The sequence below is a fragment of the Felis catus genome, chromosome D3 (assembly GCF_018350175.1).
Source record: "Felis catus isolate Fca126 chromosome D3, F.catus_Fca126_mat1.0, whole genome shotgun sequence".
Classification (NCBI taxonomy): Eukaryota; Metazoa; Chordata; class Mammalia; order Carnivora; family Felidae; genus Felis; species Felis catus.
Window position 1 is genome coordinate 93,936,271 of NC_058379.1, and position 25,534 is coordinate 93,961,804.

The 25,534-nt window shown below is 59.1% G+C and overlaps 1 protein-coding gene and 2 long non-coding RNA genes across 9 annotated transcripts in view; 2 read left to right on the top strand and 1 right to left on the bottom strand.

Annotated features, from left to right (window-relative positions):
* CTDP1 (CTD phosphatase subunit 1) overlaps positions 1 to 25,534 on the top strand; it is a 57,075-nt gene that overhangs the window by 30,780 nt on the left and 761 nt on the right. For 2 of the 7 annotated variants that reach the window (XM_019815470.3, XM_011288118.4), the window contains exon 11: positions 2,218 to 2,377. In XM_019815470.3, the coding sequence (XP_019671029.2) occupies positions 2,218 to 2,349 (132 nt within the window). In that variant the 3' untranslated portion in view covers positions 2,350 to 2,377. Of the gene's footprint in view, positions 1 to 2,217; positions 2,378 to 14,087; positions 14,249 to 21,445; positions 24,655 to 25,534 lie in introns of those variants that run through there. The other 5 variants (XM_045041305.1, XM_045041306.1, XM_019815469.3 and 2 more) reach the window with 5 other exon arrangements.
* LOC123381149 lies at positions 2,384 to 7,170 on the top strand. Its single transcript, XR_006587825.1, has 2 exons — positions 2,384 to 3,341; positions 3,606 to 7,170. It is a non-coding gene; the product is annotated as an uncharacterized LOC123381149 (long non-coding RNA).
* On the bottom strand, positions 12,516 to 14,103 carry LOC109493542. The gene is made up of 2 exons (XR_002737419.2): positions 13,965 to 14,103; positions 12,516 to 13,231 (listed from the first exon to the last, which is right to left on the bottom strand). It is a non-coding gene; the product is annotated as an uncharacterized LOC109493542 (long non-coding RNA).

The following is a 25,534-nucleotide window of genomic DNA, read 5'->3' on the forward strand; positions in this document are numbered from 1 at the left end:
TGAACTGTGAGATCGTGACCTGAGCCGAAACCGAGGGTCACGCTTAACCGACTGAGCCACCCGGGCGCCCCACGAGTGATTTTCAGCTGAAGCCTGGGTGGTTTCACGGCACGTTACGAGAGCCTTGACCTTACTCAAACTTCGCATTTGGCTGTCTCCCCCTGGCTCTGCTCTGGCAGCACGGTGGACACACCTGTCCCTGGTGGGGAGCCTTGGGTCCTTGTTGCTCCTGGGCCAAAGGGTCACCTCGGGTCACCCCCCAGGGTCGCCACAGACACAGGGCGGGTGGGTGTTCATGTTACAACCAGGTGAACGTCAACGTCTGACTCTGACACCTCCCAGCCTGGGGTGAGGGTCTCATTACTTGTCCTGGCCCCAGCCACCAGGGTCTCCACGGACACTGCATAGTCGGGGGGTGCTCATTACCGGCTGGCCCAGAGGAAGATCCTGACCCCCCACTCTGCGTTCTCTGAGACCAGTGACGGGGGCATGGTTTGTGGTATTGGCCTGTGGGAGAGCAAGTGACCGTCCGAAGCTTTCCTGTTCCGCAAGGGGGTCCCTCTGTGGGTTTCTCCTGGAGAGATCAGGCCACTCTTTGGGCTTTGTGTCTGCCCGTTGGTGTTTTGCGTCACTGGCTCCTGGCCCTCTTCCGTCAGCCCTCGAGTCAGCTCTCTGTGTTCCCCTGCCGGCGCCCCCAGGAGGATGGCAGAGGCCCAGCTGCCTTCCTGGGAGTAAAGTCAACTTGTGATTCAGAATAGACCGTGAATCTTTTGTGTTTCATTTCCTCTTGCATTTACGGTCTCGTTTTTGGGGAGCTCTGCGAGCAGCATGGCATGGGGGCCTTGCAGGTCGGGAAGAGGGAGCTCTCCGTCCTGGGGGTTTAGTCCACCAGAACTCCCCACGTTGGACGAAACTGAGCCATTACACGTTACCACAGTAAAAGAGCTGTGCGATAACGTATTAGCTGCTTTCCAAACGGGAAAGGAACATAATGCTAAGAATGGCTTGTCTTGCCCTTTTGTGACTCTCTTGCTCCCACCGGCCTCTGCACCTGCCTGTTGTGCTCCGCCCTTTGATGGAAACACGGGAGGAAATTCTGCCGCCTCCCGTGTGGCGTGTCGTTGGTGAGGGGAGACGCCCTGGGGGCTGGGGGCCCTTGACTTACCGGCCGACTCGGTGTCTTACGAGATGAAGAGAATCACCCCCTTTCGAGGGATAGCTCCCGAGAGGTAGGCCGGCCGGTGCTCCCTGGTTAGAACTGCAACTCCTTTTCCAAAGGGAGACTGTACGTGGCTGTTTTTGGTAGGAAGATAGGAGGCCGTTTCCCGCGGTCGCCCTGCGGGGTGGGCGGCGGGCAGCGTGGTGTGGACGGCAGTGGCGAGGCTCCAGTGTCAGGTCCTCGTGTCTGTCCCTAACAAGTCCCCCTTTCGTTAGACACGCAGCCGCTGCTTTTCCGTGTTGTGGCTTAGACTTCATACCCGCATCTTCTTCAAAATCAGGAGGCTTGGCCGCGTCGTCAGTGTCTCAGGGAGCGGACGTGTTGGGCGGTGACAGTGGGGTCGGAAGCGTCCTCATGCCCGTCTCGGGGCCGTGGCCCACCTGAGAGCGCGTGTGCCGAGGGCGCCGTGAGACGCTGTGCGGCCGGGCCTGGGATCGGCTCTGGGGAAGAGCCTTCTGGAAGTGCTCACTGGTCTTTTGTGTTCGTGTTTGATTGATGGGCGGAACCGTGCGGCTGGAATGCTGGGTCGCCTTCCCCGGTGCCCGGGTGGACGGCGCACCGACTTCAGTCCCCGCAGCCTGTGTCTTCAGTTGGGCAGCTCGTTCTTTCTCTTCTGGGCAGAATAGAGAGTCGTGCTGCGTCGGTTTTGTTTTTTCTTAAAAACTCTTGCGGCTTGCTCAACCTTACTTTGAGGACAAGTACCTCTCCTGCTGGTTTCTAGGAACGGAACGTGCTCGCCAGCTTTTCATGTCTTGTCCTTCGCTCTGAGCCGAGGGACCCAAGAGCAGCGGTGCTGTGCGGGGTGGGCGGGGGGGGGGGGGGGGGTAGTGGGCGGGGTCGTCCGCTCTCAGCGGGAGGGAAGCGCATGGGGAGCGGGGACCGTGGAGGGACAGGGTGGCTTTTCGTGACTAAACGCTCTCTGTGCTTGTTTACGAGCTCCGAGTCGGGAGGCCGTGGAAGCGCCTCTCCTCACGCGGGCCCTGTGACGTTCGTTTCAGAGTGGTTCAGCCGCCACCACAGATGCTCGCTCAGGAGCTGCCGGACACCCGACGCGGAGAGCGGCCCGGCCCCGGCGGGAGGAAGCGACAGCCCAGCATGTCAGAGACCATGCCGCTGTACACGCTGTGTAAGGAGGACTTAGAGAGTATGGACAAAGAGGTGAGGCCCGCGGGCGCCGCACGCCAGGGGCAGGGCGCCCACCGCGCTCACGCTCCGCCCTCGCTTGCCCAGGGACGCTCCGCTGGCGGATTTGGCGCGGCCTGGAGTGACGCGTCGGGGCGTCGGCGACCCCGGAAAGCCCGGCCGCGCCCCACCGGGGGTGCCTGCGCGCTCCCCCGACCCCGCCGTTGGCGAGGGCCCGGCATCGGGCGGGCGGGGCCGGGGCCGCCGGCGGCCTGCACTGCCCAGCGGGAGATCCGAGGTGACCTCCTGCCCGGGTCACGGGGGCTCTGAAACACAGGTGATGGTTGGCAGTTCACGGTAGGACCTTGTTATTATGCCGCTAAATGGCTCTAGGCGACATCGGTGGCGTTTTTGTCTCTTCGGGTCCTTAAGTGTGGGAATAGTGATAATAGGGCCGTGAATCCATTTTGGATTAGAGGTTAAATACGGTAGGGATCTCCGTTTGGGACAAAACAGCCAAAACTGCAGGTAATTTTGTCATCTGCCCGGTGCTTCATCCCCTGAAAGGAGCCCGTCCGAGGCCCACTGGCCCCCAGGCGCCGTGACCCCTGCTCTCCTGCTCCGGCCAGTACCCTCGAGGGAGGGGCCCCCCCGTCGGGGTTTCCGTGTGTCTGTAGGTGGTGTGCGGGCGGCACCGGTGCAGAAAGCCACGTCGCGCGTCCGAGTGAACGTGGCGCCTTGTCACGCCCAAGCGGCCTCTGCTTGGGACAGAAGCCGTGCGCCGGCCGGCCGGCCCCACGGCCGCCTGGGTTTCTGCTCCGGCACCGCACCGTGCTCCGTGCTCGTTGCCACCGGTGGGAGGGCCCGTGTGTAGAAAAGCATGTTTTAGTTTATCTTCAGTAGGGGGACGTCAGTGGCGCGTTCGGTACGGAATCCTGCCGGGAGCCCTCGTCCCTTTCCGTCGCCGGTTTACCTTGCGGCGCTTGGAGCCTGTCTGCAGGTGTGTCGATTCCCTTTCTTGGCCATTTTTTGAATATTTAGCTGGTGGAGGTGCTTTTTTATTGTTGTTTCCCAAGCGTTTTCTCCGGGAGAATTTCCTCAGCGCTGCTTTTTGATCTCTGGGTCGATCCAGGCGGTCGCTGACCCCACAGAGACCTGGGGGAGAGGGCCGCTGGCGCGTGCCTCCCCCGTCCTCCCAGCCACCCTGCGGACGCGCACACACCAACCTGCTAGGTAGTGACAGCTACTTTGGTACTTGTTTCAGGTCAGGGGACGTCGGAATCTTACCGTGAAATGAAAGTGCTACGTGCAACTTTCTGTCACTTTGAGAGAAAGGAAAGGGAGCCTCCGAGCCTTCGATCCGGCTCCTCGGCGGTAGGAAGTGGCAAAGGCCAGAGCAGCCCGGCACTTGAGAGCTGGTGTGAGCCCTGGGCCGCCGTGGCAGTAGAGGGCCGCGTCCCGTGAGCCGCACAGGGAGGCAGGTGCCACTCTCGGGCGCTCACACTCCACCTCCGCTCCTCTTCCCCAATTCCTGGTTCTGGGCAAGCACGGCGGGCCGGAGGCTGCGGGGTTTAGGGGTCGGAAACCGAGCGGCGGGGAAGCGAGCGTGCCTGACCGTGCCCGTGTACGGCGGTGTTCCTGCCCAGCACGTGGCCGAGGCTGGAGAGACCTTCCCGCGCACCTGGCTGCTGGGGGCCCCAGGTGGTCTCGGCAGCTTTGCGCCAGGCCACACGGGGACGTCCTGGGCAGAGTGTGCCCCTGATAGGAGGGATACCCTGGTGTCAGAAGATGCCTGTTGCCGCGTGTGCCCCCTTCTCCTGGAACACCCACGTGCCCAGAGTGGGCCTCAGAGCCCCGTTGTCGGGCGGCAGGAGACATGCCTCTGGAAAGCAGGCACGCTGCCTCCGGGGACGCTGGTCTTGGGCTGCTGCTCCGTGAGCTCGAGGCGGAGGCTCTGAGAGTCCCGCGTGGGCTTGGCCGGGTCTCGTGAGGCGCGCTGCCCTCAAACGGATCTGGGTTCGCCATCGGGAGCGGGGAGCAGAGACGGTGAAAGGGGGAGATGTGTGACGATCGTGCTGCACACGCAGGTTTCAGAGAGTGTCACGGGCTGCAAGGCGGTGGCCGAGGTCTCTGGCCTGTGCCGAAGGGAGGGAGGGAGGGTGATGCTCCTAGGAGACTCTGAAGTAAATCTTTGGAGAGAATCCCGGGCGGCTTCCCCAAACCTGGAGCTGCTTGTGATAGAAGGGGCTCTTGTCTCTGCCGCTGACGTGTGCGACTGCTTTTGTTTTCTGGTGGTCTTTGTCCTTTTGAGATAATTCAGGGGGGACTGCTGTTCAGCGTCGTTCTGGTTTCCGTAGAAATTGGTACGCGTCAGAGACTTGGGTGGCCTGCTTTTTGTGCATTCGTTCTCGGATTTATCAGGAACGTTCAGTTGGGTAACCGAATGTCTCTCGTATCAGTTCATTAGTGGCTTATCTGCCAGTACTTACTTCAAATACTGTTAGGTTCTAGGAATTGTGAAATCTGCCTCAGGTCCCCTGGCAGGATTCTGTACCCTCAGCAGGCCACTGTCTTACTCAGTTCAGTAAACGAAGGTCCCAGAAAATAAAGACTGACCAACATGAGCTTCCTCCGCTGTGACCACCCACACCGTGTCCTGATGCCCCCGTGCTCACCTGTGCACTCAGAGGCCACTGTAGTTGTATTTTTTTAGTCCACTAGAGGGGGCTCTTCAGACAGCCTGTCATCAGCATGGACAGGTGCTCCGCAGCCAGGGTGTCCCAAGGTGGGGGTCCATCAAAGGCGCTCAGACACAACCTCTAGCCCCCAGCAGCCCCGGTCCCCTTCATTCTCTCTCCCATTTTGTCCTGCCGGAGCTCCACTCAAGTCACCCAAGAGGCACAGCTCACCGGTGACAAAGCGTTCTAGGTCCTGCAGGGCCCGCCCCTGGGCTTTTGTCCTTGTCATGCACCAGACATCATGCTGGCGTTTCAGACCAGCATCCTTGCAAACCAGGGTCTGAGACAGAATCTTCTGGTTACTGTTTCCAGACGGTCCTAAAACCACAGCAGCGCCCCTCAGCCACGGCCTCCCTTTCCGCAGTTTTGGTCCCACCGCACTCCGGCCACAGCATCAGAAAGTCAGCGGCTGCCTGATGGCACGTCGCACGCCCCTGTCATTTACCTCCCCCACGTGACCACGAGAGGAGGAAGGGTGGGGAAGCTACAAGAGACACGCCGCGTCCAGACAGCTGTTCTCACAGCGTCACCACACTCGTCGTGTCTTACCGTTAGTTTCTGTTAACCTCTCCCTGTGCCTGACTTGTGGACGAGCCGTGTCGTAAATGCACGTGTAGGGTTCGGGCGTCCACGGGGGGTTTGCACTGTACCTGCACGGATGAGGGAGGGACTGCTGTATACGCATGTCTAGCATGCCCCTTTCTGTTTCCAGTCAAGTCCTCGCCGAATGGTTATACTTTGCGTATCGTGGTTTACACAGCGCTTTCTGCCAAAGCTCAGTGACCTCGCCGTGTGCTGTGGTTCAGACTGACGTGCTGGGCGCGCCCGCCCTCGTGTTCGTGCCGTGGCAGCAATTCTGTGTCATGCATGAGACGGCGAGCTTTACTTTCTGGTACGGATGCCATGGTTTTGTGGAACGTGCAGGTTTGTTTCTGATGAGTACGCGCGGTGGGCTCACACCTTTCCTGCCTGTACACAGCGGTCCTTTTCTTGAGAGGAAGTGGGGCCTCGGGCATGGGCGTGCTGGTGTCTGGGGCGTTAAAGGGGGGCCCATCCAAGCTAACCGGAGTGTCCCCGGGAGCCACGTGACCCTGAGAGTCCACGAGATGCGTGCACCCTGGCGTCCATCCGTGTGAACGGTCTCACCCATTTTATCGGTGGAGGAGTCACACGATGCTGGGGCGCTGCCGGGTGGTGACCTCAGCCTGAGGCCGCACACCAGCACGTTCCCCCTCTGCCTCGATGCTTTGCTCGGTGCGGGCCTCGGGCATCAGGAGCGGCTTCCCACCCCCGATGGCAGGTCTGCCCCGTCTGCCAGCAAGTTCATATTCTGAATAAAATAGGCACGTTGTCCATTGGCTTCAAAATGTTGAGATGAAGCAGCTTTATTCCAGAAGCTCCTCAGGACCCCAGCTTTGGGGGGACATGCAGGTGTGGCTGTGACACGGTTTTAGTTGTGGTCGTGGTTGGTCAGTAATGCACTCGTGTTTTGTCCAAAGCAGGACCCACAGGGTTAATGGAGCTCTGTGCTCTGCCTGTAAGTCCTCGCAGGGCGTCGCGTCCCCGCGGGAGTCTGCATCACAGCCTTGGGTTTCCATAGGCAAGCTTTAGTCACGTGTGTGTTCGTTTGTTGTTTTTTTTTTTTTTAACATTTATTTATTTTTGGGAGACAGAGACGGAGAATGAGTGGGGGAGGGGCAGAGAGAGAAGGAAACAAAGAATCCCAAGCCGGCTGGCTCCAGGCTCCCAGCTGTCGGCACAGAGCCGGACGTGGGGCCTGAACCCACAAACCGTAAGATCATGACTTGGGCCGAAGTTGGACGCTTAACCAGCTGAGCCACCCAGGCGCCCCACATGTGTCTTCATTTTAAGCAAACACAAAAGGGAAGTGCAGAATGGAGGTCTCACTGTCCGTTCCGAGGCTGATGAGCAGTTTTTATGGTGGGACGTGTGGGCTGTGGCTTCAAAGTAAAAAAGTTCCATCCTTCAAGTTAAAATGTACAACAACTTATTTTCAAAGTTAAAAGTTCAGTATCCTATTAAAACAAAATTAGGTTAGAGTCAGATAAGTAAACAAAGCGTTCGCCATATGTAATCAAAGGACCAGTCCGTGATGCCTCAGCACACGTCTGAGAAGCACAGGGAACACTGTGTGGGGAGGAAGAACAAACCAGCACTGGCCCCGGTGCTGGCCCAGGTGGGTGAACCCCTGCCTCCCACCCCAGTCTCCCTGGCCCCCTGTGAGGTCTGCAGCTAAGGTCCACAAACAGGAACAGCAGGGCCCTGGGGGCACCCAGCCAGCTCAGCCGGGAGAGCATGCGACTCTTGATCTCAGGGTCATGAGTTCGAGTCCCTCGTTAGGCCTAGGGCTCACTTAAAAAAAACAAAAAAAAACCAAACAGAATTCCTTAGAGAGAGGGAGGGAAGAAGTTGGTTCACGGAAGTCAGCACCATGTAGCAGGGAAGGCCAAGCGATGCTAGTGGGGTTTTTGGGCATTTTTTTCTCCTGTGTCCCCGGCTCTGGCCCTCATTTTGGAGGGATGTACGTCTCTCCCCCAGGCTTTGCTCTGGGTCAGCCCCTGTCATGGAGCTGTATTGCCACTCTGGGGTAGGCACCCAAAACACAGAGGGTCTGGGGACAGGAGCCTGTGGCCCAAAGCGTATGGAGGCTCCCTTCCCTGCCTCTTAGCCCCATGGGTCACCCCAGCCACACCATATTGGGCAACGGCTCAGGGTGCTCTGAGAGAAGGGCCCCCCCCAGTCTGTACAGGAGCCGACCCGGGCCCCAGGCTCACCTCCAGGAGCACAGACACGGAACACACCCTGAGAGGCTTGGGAAAGACAGCGTCCACGGAAGCTGAGGCGGAACTTTCTGTCTTACCCACTCTGATCAGGCTAAACCTGCTACAGTGCACGCGTGTGTTCCCAGAGGCGGTAAGAGGGTGCAGTATTGGAGGATCCGGGGCACAGTCTGAGTGAGCAGCAGCAGGCACCCACACAAGCCAGCCCGGACGTGGGGCTCTGGAGACCAGCACCTTAAGGCATCTCAGTGGCCATGCTCCCTGGGGAAAAGGGAGCAGCCTTGGAGCGAATGCAAAACGACGAACGATGGTGGGAAATTCAGAACTGGAAAATACACTCTCTGTACACTTGTCCCCGAAACTGGCAGGAGACCGTGCCGGTAGGAGGAGGAAAGGGCCCACGATCAGGGCTGCAGCTGCCACCTGAGGCAGCGGTCGGAGCCGCGGGCACATCTGGTCGGCATCAGAGCTTCACTCAGCGTGCGTGCGGGCCGTCCGAGTCCCACAGAGGGGGAGGAGACGGGCGCGAGACAAGATTCTCGGAGGAACGGTGCCCGAAAACCTCCAGGCTTTGGTGAAAGGCATAAATTTACTGGTTTCTGATGCTGTAAACTGGCTGGCCCATCGTCGGATTTCCTGAAAGCGGAGTCCCGTGGTACACCCGTGTCTGCTCCCGGCTCCCTTCTCCCCGGGGCCACGGCAAGCCGCGTGGGAAAGGCCGCGTTTGAGAAGGGCCCTGCGGACCGCGTCTGGAGAGGAAGCCCCAGGCAGGGACGTGAGGGCAGGGCGTGTGGTGGGATTTGGTTTTTGTTGGCCAGAGATTACTCCGAGAGTTACTCGAGGCTAGTCACGCGAGGCCAGTCCCGGGCATGGTCGAGCCGAGTCGTGTGAGTCTGATCCGGGGTGTCTGATCCCGGGTGTTGTGCGCGCGCTCTGTTAGCGTAAGTTCTTGCAGAGGTTTAGCTGCTTGTTTTCACGACAGCCTGGGTCTTTTCCTCTGTGTGCAGCCCTTTGGGCGGCGAGGTTCGCCTTACGAGTGCACAGCCTGGGCAGCCTCACGGTCACCGCTGAGCGTGATCAGGCACAGGTGGGGCAGGGGCAGAGACGCCTCGGTAACTTTTGCCAAGTGACCTTTCTGTTCACACGCTTCCATTTGGAGCAGGTACTCGCGGACCCACTAACACGGGTATGAGATTCAGGGGTCTCCGTGGGCAAGCAGGCTTCCCAAAGTGTTTCAGCAAAAAAACCACCGTGAGTGAATTCCTCGTGCCTTAACGTGGGGTCCTGTTGCATTCTAGGAAGCAGCAGCTCTGTAACTAATGTCATGAGCTTCCCAGGGATCTTGAGATAATTAACAAATACTGAGCTTTAGAAACAACACCTGAGGGTGAAGACAATAACTTTTTAATATTAGGATAGTGTGGACATGCATCCCGATTTATTTCTCGTGTCCCAGACTGTCCTGTACACTCCATGAGGTCAGTCTGGGAACAGGCACGCCACACCGAGGCCACGGAGAAGGAGCTGTGGCCGGCGGCCGCGTGCCCGGCTCCCGGGCCGCTGCGGGCCAGAGAACGGCAGGCTTTGTCCAGGCCCGGGCAGGCTGGGGCAGAGCACGTGGGCTTGGGCAGTGCTGCCTCTGTCCCCTTTTCTCTGCGTCATCCTGCGGGAAAGTAAAGCTTAATGTGTCTAAACACCATTTCAGTTTCATTGAGAGAGAAGGTCGCCTGTTGGAGTGACTGGGAAGCTTGCGCTTGCGGCTGAGCAGAGCTGTGCACCTGTGTGGCTGGTACCTCGTCCGGTCACTTAGAGTACTCCGTTCATACGTGTTTCTGCACACGCGTCTCCCTCCATCCGACTCGCGACTATCCCGAGTCACCAGGACGCAGGGTTGTCCACCCCTAGTCCCAGCCAGCGCGTACAACACGGTCATTTTCGCATGGCCCACGGGGGATTGTCCGAGGGCGTCGGGTCCCTGTCTCTGCGAGTTCCGCCCCGGAGCGAGCAGGAGGGGTAGAGGCACGTGCGGGACCCATGCCTGTTTTGCAGGGTCCCCACTCCTGGTGGGCTGGGCCGCCCACCTTTCCAGGCGTCTGTTCTCCCACACCGTCCCCCTCAGCTGCCTTAGGTCTCCTCAATTCCTCGTGGGCCTGCGTCTTCGGGTGAGTGATGGGAATGGTTTCCAGGGCGTTTGATGTGATCCGTGTGGGCCTTTTGTTTGAGAGACTTCAGTAGTTAATTCGCCATAAAATGAGGTTTTTGTCTTCACACGCTTGTTTTTCAAGTCTTTCTTAAGATTCTGAAATATGTATTCTAGCAACTTTTAAATAGTATATATAAAGTAAGTGGTTCGTTGCAGATTACTGGTTTTCAAAAAGTGCGTAGTTACCTTTTTATAAGAGAAAGCCCTGGAAAGGTGTCCATTGTTCTGAAGCAGATACGTCTATATGAGTAAAACAGAACGAGGGAGAGCAAATTGAAGCATAACTTGAGTACGACCAGATTCTGACATGTATCCACAATTTTAGCTTGGCCGTGCAGGATGTTTCTGAACCTTCCAAACACCTGGCAGAGCGGGCACGTGCGTTGGTTGGCCGTCCGCCGCGCTGGAGGAGCGAGGAGACTTCTTTCTGGTCAGCGGCACTGCTGACGCTTTATGGGTCACTTCGCGGCCTCCGAGGCACTGATTGTACTTTGGTGGTCAGACATAAAATACCTGATTTTTTAAGTTCCTGTCTTTCTCTTGAAAAGGTATGATGCAGAGTCAAAGGCCTAAATGTTTTCAGAGGAAAATTTAATACTAACGATTCTAATAGATTCGTGCATCAACACAGAGTACGCACAGCCAAGTGAGTATAGCGGTGACGCCTGAATGTAGCTGCTTAGAATTAGCTCTGTGCTTTCTGCTAAATTCCTTTAGCTCAAACCCCCGTGTGTCACCTCCAAGGACCTTGCAGTGAATAACCTGTTGATGAAGCTGTTGCTTTGTTTAGTTAGCTGTTGCTACACTGTTTCTGTATTTGATGGAGACCCGACACCTGCACGTGAGCTCCTTGGGAGTGAGCGATCGACGGATTGTGGGTCTGGGGTTGAAGCTGCTCCATGTCGGAACGTTCCCTCTGTCAGTCACAGGCTTTGTCCCTCGGTGTCCCTGCGGCCTTGCGGTCCATGCAGAGCAGCTCACGGCCCCGTGGGGGTGCCTGCTGCCTGGGAGGGGAGGTGTGAGCAGCCCCGTCCCCGAATGGGACTGGTGGGGGGCAGGAGGGTAGGCCCTTGACCCTTTTTGTAAGGAGAGGCTGCAGTTGTCCGGCCTTGCCGGGAGGGTCCTCGGGGTGCCACCCAGTTGTTGGTGGGAAAAATCAAAGTTTTCGTGAGTTAAATACGTCTCATCACCTGCCTTTCCTTGGAAAGGAATATTCTTTCCTGAAATAGGCTGAAAACCTGGTGTTTCTGAATAAATGCATTTTTTAAATTTAACATTTAAGTTGCCATTACATCCCTGTAGTTCCAAGTTCACAAAGTCTAAAAGCTGCCGTGAGAGCACCGTCAGGGTTCCCACAGACCCCGCTTTCCCCTTGGCTGTGGCCAGTGCCAGGTTCCTGCGGCAGGGGGGCTGGCCGTTGGGGAAACGGCGCCCTCACACCCAGTGGCTCTTGTCCTACCCGCCGGCCCGTGCTGAGCTGTTGAGACTCGTCCAGGAAAGCACAGCGCTCCTCTGCTCTTGCCCAGATGTGTGGGGGCCACACTGAGTGGCTCCGACACTGCCTGGACCCGCACACCCACACCCGTCAGATGCCAGGCACGAGGGGGGGGTCCCGGGTTGTCCCCCGTACTTGTGACCGACCGGCTGCGAATTGGGGTTCCATCGTTTGCTAGGGCAGGGACACACTTGCTTATGCTGAGTGGCTTACCGTGTCATAAAGGATGTGACAGGACACAGGGGAACGGCCAGATGAAGAGCCCGCTGGGTGAGGTCCCAGCGGGTCCTGAGCGTAGGAGCTTCTGTCCCCGTGGAGTTGGGAGCGGGCCACCCTGCCGGGACGTGGGTGCGTTCGCCAACCCAGGAGCTCCCCGCACCCCGCACTTTGGGGATCTTTGTGGAGGAGGCGTGATGGGTCATGAACTCAGTCTCTAGCCCCCTCCCCTCCCTGAGGACGGGTGTGGGGCTGCAGGCCCCAGGCATCTGCTCTGGCTGGGCTCTGGTGACCAGCCCCATCCAGAGACCCACCTGCAGTTGCCTCATTAGGAAAAAGGATGATGCTGTCAGCCATCAGGTTGAAGGGGCTTAGGGGCTCTGTCAGGAACCAGGGACAGAGACCAATAAGCATCTCCTCCTGTTGTACCCACTTTAAGCAGCTTTAAAGATCAGATAAGGGGTGCCTGGGGGCTCAGCTCAGTCAGGTAAGCGTCCGACTCTCCATTTTAGCTCAGGTCATGATCTCACGGTTCATGGTTTTGAGCCCCACGTTGGGCTCTGTGCTGACAGCACGGAGCCTGCTTGGGATTCTCTCTCTCCGTACCTCTCTGTCCTTCCCCTGCGCACGCACTGGAACTCTCTTGCTTTCTCTCTCAATATAAATAAGCAAACTTAAAAAAAATACTTTCAGATGAATGAAAATAAAAACCAACAAAACATACTAAAGATCAGATAAACTTGTTAAATACTGATCCAGTTCAAGGTCATAAAAATGTTACTGTGTTGGCTTACAGGATTTTTGATATCACTGCTTTTTCTGAGTAAAGTTTCTACACGTGGACTCTGTTACTCAGGTATTTGGGGGGGGTGCATCTTCAGCTCTGAGTCATGGTACTGAGGGCTGAGCGACGCGTAGTGTTAGTATGGTCGTCTCCAAACTCCACTTTGTGCCGTTTTAAATAAGTTGATGTTACCATCTTGACACAGTCTGGCACTTCTCAGGCGTTCGTCCGGGTGTTCAGGACGTCACAGAGGCGTTGCCTCAGAGCTTCGGAGCCTGGGAGTGGAGTCCAGAAATGTCTGCCTGCCGGGCTCGGCTGCTGTGACCGCGAATGGGTCTGTGAAAGGCTGGCTGTGCTGCCCGTGGGCTGTGCGACCCCCAGCCCACCCGACGGGGGGCCGTACGATTTCTCCATCACATATTAACTTAGAACCAAGAAAAAGAACAGTATCAGCTGCGCCAGTGAAGCATCGCTTTCTGAGCAAACAGTGTTCCAAGAGCAGAATTGGAGGCGGGTGCTCGGAAACCCAGAGGAATCGGCACGACGCGTGACGTGTCTGCAGTGGCCGTGTGCTGTCTCCTTTTCCTTCCCTTCTCTCTCCTGCCCACCTGATTTTTATCTCATCCGGTGTCTTTGCTGAAAGAGTGGTGGATCTGAGAGAAAGGCACGGAGACCAAGGTCAGACAGGTGGAAAGCAGGACCCAGTCTAGAACCCCATCTTCTGTCTCCAGGCTCCCCCGAATCTGGCGTCACTGCTCCTTCTGCCATTCGACGGCCGTTAGGAGGCAACTTCCATCCCCTCGGTGGGCGTCCCTGGGGGCCCGGCACTCGGGTTGCTGGGCAGCCGACCTCCCCCAGGCTGCAGGGGAGCAGGGAGCGCTGACCCTGGGCCATGGCCGTTAGTTCCCGTCACCCTCACGTGGCACGTCCGTGAATGGTTAAATGTGAGGTCTGTGGGAGAAAAGAAGCGCCCTGGAGCAGGCAGGGGGACAAGCACCCTCTGTTGAGCCTCTGGGGACACAGCTGGGCTCCACTGGCAGCGGCCGCCGTCCCCCTCCCCAGACTCCAGAGTGCCTCCTGGAAAGCAGTCGAGTGCGGCTTCCTGATCATGAGCATTTGAACAGAAAGCTTTGATTCTTCACCACAGCGTTCGTTAGCGCACTGGAGAGAGAATCCTGTTAGAGTCTTGCCGCTGAGAAGTGACTGTCGGGCTGTCCGCATGTCCTGCCCCAGGGTCACACTCGGGGTCCTGGGATCCCAGGAGGGCCCCCCCCCCCCCCGCCGCTAGAGGGACGGCCTGGGCCTTTTCTGCTTTCTTGGCCCACCTCACGTGCCACCTGCAAAGGTCCGAGCTGTCACCCATCTCAGACTCGGCCTGGCACGCACCTAGACTCGCAGCTATGCCCAAGGCGAGTGCACGTGGTCGGGACCAGATGGGGCCACGCCGCCCTGCCGTGGGGGTCGGGTCGTAGGCGTCGGGTGTGTGCCCTGACTCTCCCCCTTTGCCAGGTGGATGACATCCTAGGAGAGGGCAGTGATGACAGCGACAGCGAGAAGAGGAGGCCGGAGGAGGAGGGGCCGCAGGAGCGGCCACTGCCCCGGGAGCCCCGGGCCACGCTCGAGGCCACAGCATCCAGCGAGAGGAGCACAGCAGACAGCCGGGGGCCCAGGTGAGGCGGTGCGGGTGAGGGCCCGGTGAGGGGGGCAGGTGAGGGCCGGCCCAGGCGAGGTCTGCAGGCGCGATGCGGTAACGTGACAGATTCTTCAGGCTTTAGCATTCCAGAATGTTATGTTTACGGTGACGTGAATTTTTATCACAGTCTTTATTGTTTCAGTTGCTACTCACGGAGATCTGAGTCTTTCCCCCGTGTAATTGTAAGTGGTAAGACGTCCGCCTGCCTGACCCGGGCAGCCCCGCCGCGGAGGGCAGGACGACGCCACGGCCAGCACGTTTTGACGCGGTTGGTGATTTTTCACGTGCCCAGCTGTGTTATGGCGCGGGTGACCTGACCGTGCCTGCTGGTGGTGGCTCAGTGTCCACGTGAGTGCATCTTGTCCCGGACCAAACAGCGCGCCAGGATCCTACATCTTTTCTGAAGCATCTTTCTGTCTCGCTTGGATTTGATCATCACATCATGTTCTCTTGGCTCAGTTTCCTTCCTTTTTGCCTTTTTCTAAGTATTCTCCCCACCGCGTCTCAATTCGGTCTGCCCGGAGCCAGAACCGCTGTCCCGAGTGTCCCGAGCCTCCCCTTCGGGCCCTACTGCCTGCTGGGGACTGTCGTCTCCGCCTCCGGAGACACCTTCACCGTTCCCCGGCTCCAACATCTTGTTTCTTTGCTCTCTTACTTTGGTGGACTAGATGCATCTTCCAGGAGCTTCGTGGACCAGGGTGCGTGGAGGCAAACGAATTTGGCACATCAGGAGATGCCTTCCTCGCTCTGTCCACACTTGCTTGACCACGGGGCGGGCGCTCCGTAGCCCGGGGAGGGAGACGGCTTTGCTCCGGGTCTGTCTGCGTGTGGCGTTGGCGGGGCACCTGGTGCTGCGCGAGCCTCTCTCCCCTGCTGACGGGCATCTCCGTCCCGCCCCTCGTGTTCGGGAGTGTTGGGCACCACCTGTGCGAGACGGCTGCTCGTGCCAGGCCGGGGGTTCCTCGCAGGGCCTGACCCTGCCGTCGTGAGAAGCGAGTAGACATGCGTCTCAGGTATCAGGTTTAAGAACCCCGTCTGGAGCCTCCTGTGAGCCATGCGACCGTGGGCGAGTCCTTGAACCTCCCCGTGTCTTCACTTTCCCCTTTGAAACGGGGGCGTTGGCAGGCCGGCACAGCCTGTGCACGTAGCTGCACGTAACAGCCCCCCTCCCTTGCTTGTGTTGGGGGCTCTTTTCTTTATAAGCCACCTGGTCTGACCCGAAGACGTTCTGTAGGTGAGTAAGTGCTCTTGAAGAGAGTTTGGTGTACTGGAGCCAGTCCACTCAGAAGACAGGATTGGGCCAGAAATTCTAGCAGCACACGGAGGGGACGTAGAGATGCGTTGTCCGCGTGTCGGAATTTTATTCGGAGAAGGTCCGTGCGTCCGCAGCTGTGCTACGGGGCCGCCCTGCTGGTCCCACGGCAGACTTTTCCAGCCACGTTGAAGTGCTGTCCGGTCGTCTTAGGACGCAACTTTGATGAGAAGCACGATGCTTGTGCTGAGCTGTGTCGCCTTCTCCGTGCAGAGGTCCCGCTGGGGTTTCCGAGGAGCCGACCTCCCGCCCACTCTGAGGACCTCTGTGGTGGTGCCGGCTGATGCCAAGGGTGGTGATGGCTTCTCGGGGATGGGGAGCGCGCTCCGGTTGAGCTTGTTTTCTCTGTCACGTAGGAAATAAATTCAGAGCAGTTTTCACAAAGACCCAGAAAGGCCCGGCTGGAGCCTGCAGGAAGGAGCCTGTGCTCGTGGGGCAGTGGACGCAGGCGCTGGGCAGGCCGAGAGTGCCCATCTGCTCCGGTGTGCCCAGAAACAAGAGGCACCGGGGCTTGCTGGAAAGAGCCTTTGCCTTGATGTGATTTGGGGACTGGCCGTCTGGACGGGACCGCGGAGCAGCGCGGTTCTGGTCCCGAGGGGCTGGGTGTTCTGTGTCTCGGCGGTCAGCCCTGTGCAGGCAGAGGAAGCCCGGCGTCCGGCCCGTCCTGTGGACAGCGTCCACGCAGGAGGTGCCGACGTGGCCACAGGAGCTTAAGGTCCTCAGGTGTGTGGTGGTGGGTGCCGCGGGCTGAGCCCCCAGTGGGCGCCAGGCGTCCTGGGAGCCCGGCCCCTGAGCGTCCGGAGAGCTGGGGAGTAAGTCAGAGTCTCTCACTTCCCACAGCGCTTTCTTCCACCTGCTACCCAGACGGCAACCGCTCCTCCCCAGAGAGCTCCTCCCCAGAGAGCTCCTCCCCAGAGAGCTCCTCCCCAGAGAGCCATCGGCTGGCACCGCCCGCCCCCCCCCCCCCTCCCGGCCTGTCCCTGATGCTTTGGAACTCGGACGTGTGGCTGTCGGAAAAGCTTCAGTGTTTCCAGACGTGTCTCACGGCTCTGACCCTTCACTGGGGTCGGACGGACGGGGCGCACGGCGGGTCCCAATCAGCTGCCGCGGGGGACTCGGGCATGGGGGCCTCGTTTCTTTGCCAGGCAAGTTGGCGAGTGTGGTTTTCTGGCTGTATTTTACTCTCGTTTAATGGTACTAGAGGTGGAGTGAATAAGTTTTTACGTGACGGTATTTTTATTTGAAGTTAAAACGTTTTGGGGTTTTTTGTGTTGTGTTTTGCATGTGGGAGGCCTTTGTGTCATGATTTCCCCGCGTGTGATGACAGTGATGCAGGTCTGGCTCCCACTGGAAGGTCTGCTCGGCATCGCCTCCTGCTGGTTCCATGAGGCCAAGCGGCTCCACGGATCTTCTTGTCCCTTGAACCTGAAAGCCAGTTTTACTGGAAGGAGAAGGGTGGTAATTTTTACTTGTCTACCAAGAAATGATTCATTCTTTTTTCAGATCAGCGACATCGGATGCCGTTTTATTCACAGTGCTTGTGGGGTACGCTCGCTCCTTGAGGTCGGTCTCTAAGATGAAAAAGTCAAGTATAGGTTTGAAAAGCATTTGCTCAAACGAGTTACCTTCAAATTGTTTGCGACACCGTACAGATGCATCATTGTCCCCACCACTTGGTGAGGCGGCTGACACGGACACGGTGGCCTGGGTCTCCCACTGGGACCCTCTGCGGCGCTCTGTGCTTGCATTCGGCAGAGGCGACTTAGAACTCGATGTAAGACTACTTCCATCGCTTCTAGAGTTAGCAAACACGCGAAAAGGACAGTATTTCTGCCAAACCAATTATTAATTCGTTAACGGCCAAAGAACATAGCATAACGTGGTTGGTAACTCTCACGTTACAGAAATCCACGGCTGACGGCTAATCGCTGACACATGTCCCAGGCTCACACCGCCCAGTCCCGCTGGCTCTCTCCCCCTTTCCAGCCTGCGCTGCAGACGTACGGACAGCTGGGGTGGGGGGGCTCTCCCACAGTCTGTACAGGTCTCGTCCTTCCAGAAGGTTCCCCCAGTCTCACTGCAGCGTCGGGACAGACGGCACTAAAGTGCTCTGGGGCACTGGCACACATGAAAGGTGCTTGTGGTGTCGGTGGACCCGGGTGGTGTCCCCTTCAGCCCCGGGCAGGCGTGTGGCCGGGACAGAAGTCTGGGGCGTTGCTGACCCGAGGACGTCCTTTCCTGTGGAAGCTAGTGGGGCATCTCCCCCGTGTGGCCAGCGGTGGCTCTGGCACCTGGGGTGTAATTTAGGATGTGCACCCCCTCTGTTCCCTGCAGTCGGGTCATGGCCCTGCCCCCTGACCTCGCTCTGGGAGCCACCTCCTCTGTGTCTCGTACGTGGTTTTGTCTCCTGCTGTTTCACATGAAGCTGGAGTGAACACCACGTGTGCTGGTCGTGCTTGTGTGTGGGTGTGCTCCTCACGTGCGTTTCTAGGCCGGCACTTGGTGGCCTCGTGCCTCTGTGGAAGGCCAAATGGTTTTCCATGAGAGCAGGTGATGACGCTCATTTTCTGCGGCACAGTGTTTGGTGGCAGCTAACGGCCAACACGACAGGTGAATGTTGGTGTCGCCGTGGCTTCATTTTAACGTGCTTTTCTCTTCTAACGGGCTGTGCCCTGGGCCTCAGATGGAGGAAAATGAGCTCGCCGGTCACCAGGCCGCAGCAGCTGCCCTGGCCAGAGAGGTGGGACCCGGCCGCTTCCACTCAAGGGAAGACGCCCAGGAGCGCGGCCCGACGTCCGAGCTCACAGAGCGACTCCTGACGGCCACCCCAGGCGCGCTCCGGGCCGGAGGAGCCGTGTGGGAGGACGAGAGCTAGTACACAGACAGCGCTGAGAAGGGCAGCGAGGAAGAAAATGTGCTCCGGGGGTCCGTCCGAACCACGGAAGAGAGAACGAGCAGGGGAGCGCGCGCTCAGAGACGCGGGGCCCCGGTTAGCGCGCCGACCTTCCCACAGCGGGAGCCGTCGGAGCGCGGAGGGGAGGGGCAGGGGCAGAAAACCTCCCAGATCGGATAGAAGACGTTCTAACACATCCCGAAATCTTGACGGACTCCAAACAGGCTCAGCACAGAGAGCCACACCCAGACGCATCAGGGTGGAAGCGCGCAAGGCAGACGAGGGCGCCGCGGGCCGGGCCGGCAGCCGCTTCTCATCAGACGCTGCCCAGGCCCCAGGCCCCGGGTGGCATGCTGCCACACGGGAGAGAAGGCCGTCAGCCAGGCGGAGCTGTGGCGCAAACGAAGCTCGGAGAAGACGTCCCGGCTGAGAACTGAGAGAACTTGCTGCCCTCGCGGGAAACCCCGAAGGGAGCTCCTCGGTCACGGAGCCGGTGACCCGGACAGAGCTGAGAACCGACGTCCACGCGGACAGCAGCGAGCCCCGTGGGGGTGAGCGGGCGATCGGCAGGCAGGAAGAATTCCGAGTTCTCTCCTTTCTTCACCGAGTGGAGAGAAAAAGCAGTTGCGTGAGGCAGCGTGGACGCAACCGTCGGGCCCGTGGCGTGGAGAAGCGCGATGCTTGCCGGCGCCCACGCCGAGGCCGTGGGAACGAGAGGCTTCGGGAGACGTGGGGAGCGGGCGGGCCAGCGCGACGTGCTGTGAGCCTCTCCCCTCAGCCACTCCGCAGGACGCAAAGGGACGGAAGGTAGTGACCGTGGCCGCGTACGGCACGCGTAGGTGGACCGTGCGTGACAGGAGTAGCGCAGGAAGGAAGCACGGGTTCTGAGCCGGGCGGCGAGTCTGCACTGGCGTGCAACCAGGGAAACCGCCGTCGGTTGTGAGGGCGTGACGCGGGGTCCGGGCGGGGAAGGAAGTCCGAGGGGACGGCCCCCATCCTGGCGCGTCACGCGGGGTGTGCTGGTTTCGTGCGGAGGAGGCAGGAAGCAAGGAGCAGGATCAGAAGTGCACGAGGGCCGGGGTGAACGTGCGCGTAACCAGCATGAGTGGGTCGTGGGACCCGTGACCCGAGAACAGATGGTGACCTGTTTGCTGGTCACGGGGAGGACTCCTTCCTCAGGGCCCTGCACAGTGGGGTCACAGTGAGCGCCCGTGAGCCCACCCGTCTGCCGACAGAGGTGCCCGTGAGGCTGCACGAGGACGTGAGGACGTGGACGGGGAGGTGACGAAGAGGAGCACCGGCGGCCGTCCTGCCCTTCCCTGCGAGGTGTTAGGAGTCGTCTCGTTACGTGTAACTTCGCGTCAGTCGTCAGGCTTTCCAAAACCAGTCGCGGCGAAGGGGACCCAGACGCTTGTGCTTTGGGGACCGTCCCTCCCCCGCCCTGACACCTGCGTGTTGACTGCCGACCACGGGTCCCTGAAGGCACGCGTGCTGAAGCCGCTGCCTGCGTGGGCCGTCCCACAAGGGCGCTTGTCGGAAAGCGGGGCTCCCGTAGGTCTCGAGACGCTTGTGGAAATTCACCTCGGGCTGGCGTTCGGTGACAGGAGCCTGCCTGTCTGTCGGGAAAGCAGCACAGCCTTCCTGCCGCCCGTCAGGCTGGGGCGCCCGGAGCCCTGAGCCCACCTCTTGTTCACCCGCGTTTGGGGAGCGTGCTCCATGCAGGATTGTGGCAAAACCACCGAATCAAGTCAAGTATTCTGTTTTTTAACCTTGCCCGTCTGTCAGAGTGAGAGGCCTCGATTTTGTTCCGGGCCCTTCCGTGTCCTGGTCGCACAGAGCAGGGCTTCTTGTGCTCATCCGTGTCCAGGACTCACTGAGGACACGCTTCATGCCCCAGCCGCCACTCCCGTCATCTACTCGATAAGCCTGGTTGCCGGGTAACCGGGTTACTCCGGGTTATGTACTCATTCGCACTCGCACTCGCTAAGCCTGGCTTCCCTGAGCGAGACACCCGTCCTGCCCAGGATAGGTGAGTCCTGCTGCCGGGCCGGGTGGAGCCAGCACCCTGGGGGCCGCCGCCGCTGTGACGGCACGAAGCGCGCGTTGGGGGTTGGCTGCTCCCCCGTGGCCCAGGCAAGGCTGGAGCCCGTGGGTCAGGTGACCTGGTTGCCTGTGTCCCCACTCAAGGCGAGGAGCAGGTTCCCTGCAGTTGTGCCTGAGGCGCTGGGCGCTGCTGGCGTCCGTCCTCATAGGTGAGCAGGCGCCCACTGTGCCCACTGGTGCCCACGCTTGCTTCGCGCCGTGCACGTGTTCGATCTGCCTTGCGCGTCGCCGTTCCGCAGGATGCAGACCGGGCTGTCCCGCACCCGCACACACAGGAGAAGGGCTTGTTAGTCGAGACGGTGACCTCGCCGCGTGCAGCCCTGTGGCTTTTTTTCTGCCGGGAAACCAAGCGGGTTTAACTGGTGAGCTGAAAAGTACATGCCCTGTGGGCGCCGTTTGGGGGTCCTTGGTCAGATGCCGGCGTGTGTTTGCCATGGTCCCTGAGACATCCACGTCCATAACTCGGCGCGCTTGGAGCGCCAGTGGGAGTGTGTGCTCGGAAGCTGCAGCATCCGGGAGGAAGTTTGTTCCTGTTCGTGCTATTTCCCGCCTTGAACGTGAGAGGGTTTTTTCCACCCTGAACATGAGAGGGTTTCTAGCTCTCAGTTTTCTCCACGTTAAATCTGTTCGCAATTCTCTGTGGAACCGCACACGTGGCTGTAAAAACAACATAAACGTGTGCTGTGCTGAGGGGAGACGAAGCTTTGATCGTTCACAGGCGTTTGTTAGCCGTGACCTGCAGGCCTGAGATGCTTTTTAATTACTAAAATTTAATCGTGTATAAAAATTTATTCTCCGAATGTTACTTAACCAGGAGTAAGGGTTTTCTCTCTTCTCAGTCCGTCTCATGTTCTGCTTTGTCACAGGAAGGGTGAGACCAGCCTTAGCACACCGCACTGCCACCTGGGCACTGACCGTCTTTCCCTGGTCTTGAGCCACGCACTGGGCTCCGTGGGACCGCCCCGCACGACCACCCGAGTGGGGCTCGCCTGTGTTCTCTCGCTCCCTCTGTTAATTCCCTGCAAGACGACCCTGATGCGGGAGAGTCCTTGATCTGTAGGACGGGTGCACCGTGTCCCTGACGTACCCGGCACCTGCGTGGGGTCGTGTGTGGTCCAGCCCCGCAGGAATGTGGCTGTGCGGTCTCCTCGAACACCCACCTCACGGATTTGGTGGAAAACAGGGCTCGTGTCACCCCATGCCAGCACTCTGCGTCATCGGGAGGTGTCTGAGCACGAGGACATTGCCGCAGTGAGCCTGTCCAGGTGTGGGGCGTTTCTGTCCCAGACGCTCTCCAAGTGCAGGTCAGACGTTTCCACAAAAGATGTTATCACACAATACCGTTGTTGTAAGGTGGCTGTTCTGACAGCTAACTCCTGTCCTGTCCTGGTGCTGCTCGTGGGGGGGGGGGGGGTCCCTCCTCTCCCCTCTCCCCTCAGGCCCTGCCTGCAGGTGCTCCCCGCCTCTGCCTGGGGAGCCGAGCTTCTCCACGGTTCCGGGTCCCCCCTCCACAGGGGGTCCGGCTGTTTCCTGGGCCTGGGGGCCTTCGTCCCCGCGGGCAGCAGCTGTCTCCTCTCTGTTTTTGCTTTTTGCGTCAAGCTGTCAAAGGGACAAAAGGGAACTCGGATGCAGGCCCAGCTCTGGGCCAAGAGCAGACCGTTTGCATCAGGAGGCACGGGAGATGCCTCGCGCTTGTTGCTTGGGAAACCTTGCGGCGTGGGCCACAGAGCTGCTCTGCCAGTGCTCACGGTCAGGCTGGGTGACGCGTCATCGTGCTGGGGGAGCTGCCGCTGGTGAGCGCACCCTGGTGGGACACAGACTTCACCCCCCACCCCTCCTCTCACACTGCAGGCCTGGGGCCCAGCTGGGTGCCCGGGGGATGGGGCACAGCCAGCACTCTTCTGAGTTTCCTTAAGTAAGTGCGCTCAGAATCACTGCTGCTTTGGATAAACCTCCACCGTTCACCAGCAGCCGGGACGGGTGTTCCTATGCTGTAGGTCTGGGGGCCTGGGGAGCGCGGGCCGCACATGCATCGTGACCGCCCGGTGCATCCCTGTGAGACCTCGGGGCCCACCCACTCTTTTCCCCAGGCAGGGCTCATGGACGTTACTTCTGTCGGTGGTGTTCACAGTAGTATGGACAATGGACACCCCTTTTTATGGGAATTAGATGGCCACCTGACATTTTTACAGGCAGTGGTCTGTTTCATCTACGCCTACGTGTCATTTGTAAACGCGTCTCTGTTTTTGTCACCACTCAGCAAAAGGACAGTCATCCCAGAGGCTTCAGAGTAATTGTGCTTAAAATAGCTTTTGTTTCAGGACATCTTACAAACCCAAAATTAACCCTTTGCTGAGGTACCTGTCTCCTCAGGCTCATGTCTGCCCTGGTTTGGGCCCAACCAGAGCTTCTGGCCCTACAGATGGGCGCCCGGCACCGGCCACACAGCCCGCGTGCTGCCGCCACGGACGCCGTCCCTGCTCCTCGGGCCTCCGGCCTCTTGTGTTCACTTTTCCAGCCTGAGCAGGCCCACCGATCACCTCAGTTACAGTCCCTGGTGTCTTTCTCAGGGCTTCTGTCCATTTTGAGTTTATTGGGTCAGTTGTGTTCTGATTTGGGAGCGTTTCTCTCCATTAGGTTACTTCCTGTGTTACCAGTTCGAAAGCGGGTTGTTTCGTAGGTCTTAGGTCACACGTGGCGTCGTCTCGCAGATCTTTTCCTGACCTCGTGTGTGTGGCTCTGCTTGTGGTCTGTTCCGCCCAAACGAAGACTTTCTCATCTCTACATCTTTTGGGGGGTTTCTTGTCTTCTTTCAAAGTGCAGGTTTCCCTGAACATAGGCGTGTATAGCCATACGTATTTCTGTATACGTTTCTTCAAGTTTCCTTTTGACTAAATGGTGCTGCCACAGGTGTCCAGATGCAGAGTTCATCTCAACCCTGACTCAGAAATGAACTCAGAGGCCGACTCACAACAGATTGCGAAGAAAACCTAAGTATTTGTGACCTCGGGTTACGTGGTCAGTTTTGTACTGATAGTCCAAAGACTTCTCACCATTCGGAGTGTGAGAAGCACAAATCTGTGCGGCACACGCCTGAGAAATAGTTGCCGTCCGCGCTACGTAAAGAGCCCTCAGGACCGAACGCTCCGACAAACCAGCTCGTAAAACGGGGCAGGAGGTGGTCCACACCATTCGCCCCCAGAGAGAGCTGGGGGGCGTGAGCCACTGCACGTGGGGCCCCCAAACAGCCCCTTCTTCCGTGCGAATGGGAGCCGGGCATGAGGTCCGCGGGCAGGACCCCCTCGGCAGGCGTGGCCGCGGGCCCACCACGCGCCCGGCATCGCACCCGGGAAGGGCACCTTGTGGCTCCTGCGCCCGAGTGCATCCTGGTGCTGCCGGGCGTCCCACGCTCCGCCAACACCGTAACGGCCCGGAACGGAAAACAGCAGCCACGCACGCGCGTCCCACGAACTGCAGCGGGCCAAGAGCCTTGAGGCCACGCCGCCCTCCAGGGGGCCAAGGGCAAAGGAAGCCTACGGCCTAGTGTTCGGGGTAATTTCCCTGAAGCATCCCTGTGCTCAGAAACCCTTTACACCGGTTTTGCTTGTATGTTTTCCAGAGATCTCCTAAGGGAGCAACCTTAGATCTTAATGGTCAGGTGCTGATAAGAGAAACCCACTTTGCCCTTCAGTGTTGAGCCCAGCTTGTTTTCTGTAACAGCGTAAACGTTTGTTTCCTTAGAAAATATTCAGCCGACGGGAAGATAATAGTCGTTTAAACTTTGGACTGAACGGGTGGCACTGACAAAGTGCTCTGGTGGGTCGGGCGAGGGCACTGCCGCCCTGGCGGTCACGCACGCGGTAGAGCCTGGGGCGCGAGGGACAGCCCAGGGGACTGCTCTTTCTGGGTGTCCTTGCCGGCCTCCCGGCAGGCTCCCGGCGCCTCGTCTGCCGCAGGCACATCCTCTTCTTAGGTGGGACGGTGACCGATCGGCAACGTGTCTTTTGTTGGTTCCATCTGGTTTTGCTGGCGGTATTTCTCTTAAATAAATTGTACGCCTTTCCTTCCACCAGCACCGTGGTCTCCGATTTCCTGTACGCGTGTGGTTCTCTACGTTGTATGTGTGCTGCATGTGCCTCGGTATATACACGCGTGTGTGCGGCTGCCGTGTGTGTGTGTGTATGTGTGTGTGTGTGTGTGTGCGCGTGCACGTGCCAGAAAATCTTCAGGGCCTGCCTGTGTCCCCACCATCACAGCGCAAGAGACGGGAGGGGCTGACTCGTGAGGCTCAGGTGCCCCTGTGTGAGGGGAGACCCAGGGCGGGCGCGTGGTCAGGCCGGTTTTCCTCGGCTTGGGGACACCGCTCGGGGCCAGCGGGCACCTCCTGGGGGAGTGCTGTGCTCGCCGCGGGCCCCGTGCTGCAGAAATCTCGCGGGCACAGTCTGGTCCGAGTCCGCCAACTCTGTCCCAAGGACGGAGGCAGCCACCACCGTCGTGGCGTCATTGGTCATCAGGGTAATTCCTCTTAAGCCACGTAAGGAAAGTGGAGTTTTCAGGCCGGACCGGGTGACAGCCCCGTCTGGTCCTCTGGGATGTGCCTTGGCTTTCGTGTCTGCAGAATGGCATTAGTAGTTCCCACAGCCGACCCAGCCTCTCCAGTCGTGCTTTGCACATTTGTTCCCGTCTGGTTCTCCTCGGGGCCAATCAGAGGTGACAGCGTCTGGAGCTCTGGGGAGAAGGCATTTGCGAGGGCTCCCCGGGGGAGGGCAGGGGGCGGACACGGACAGCAGGGGCACGCCCTCCAGGCCTCCCACCGGTCCGCACTCCTCTCCCCACGAGCCGTACGGTTACGGGCGCTCTGTCACCTCCTCCGTGACTCCGTGACTATCGCTGCCGGGCCACCTCTGGACGCGGGGGCCTGGCGGCATGGGAATGGACAGAGCGTGTCCCGGGCC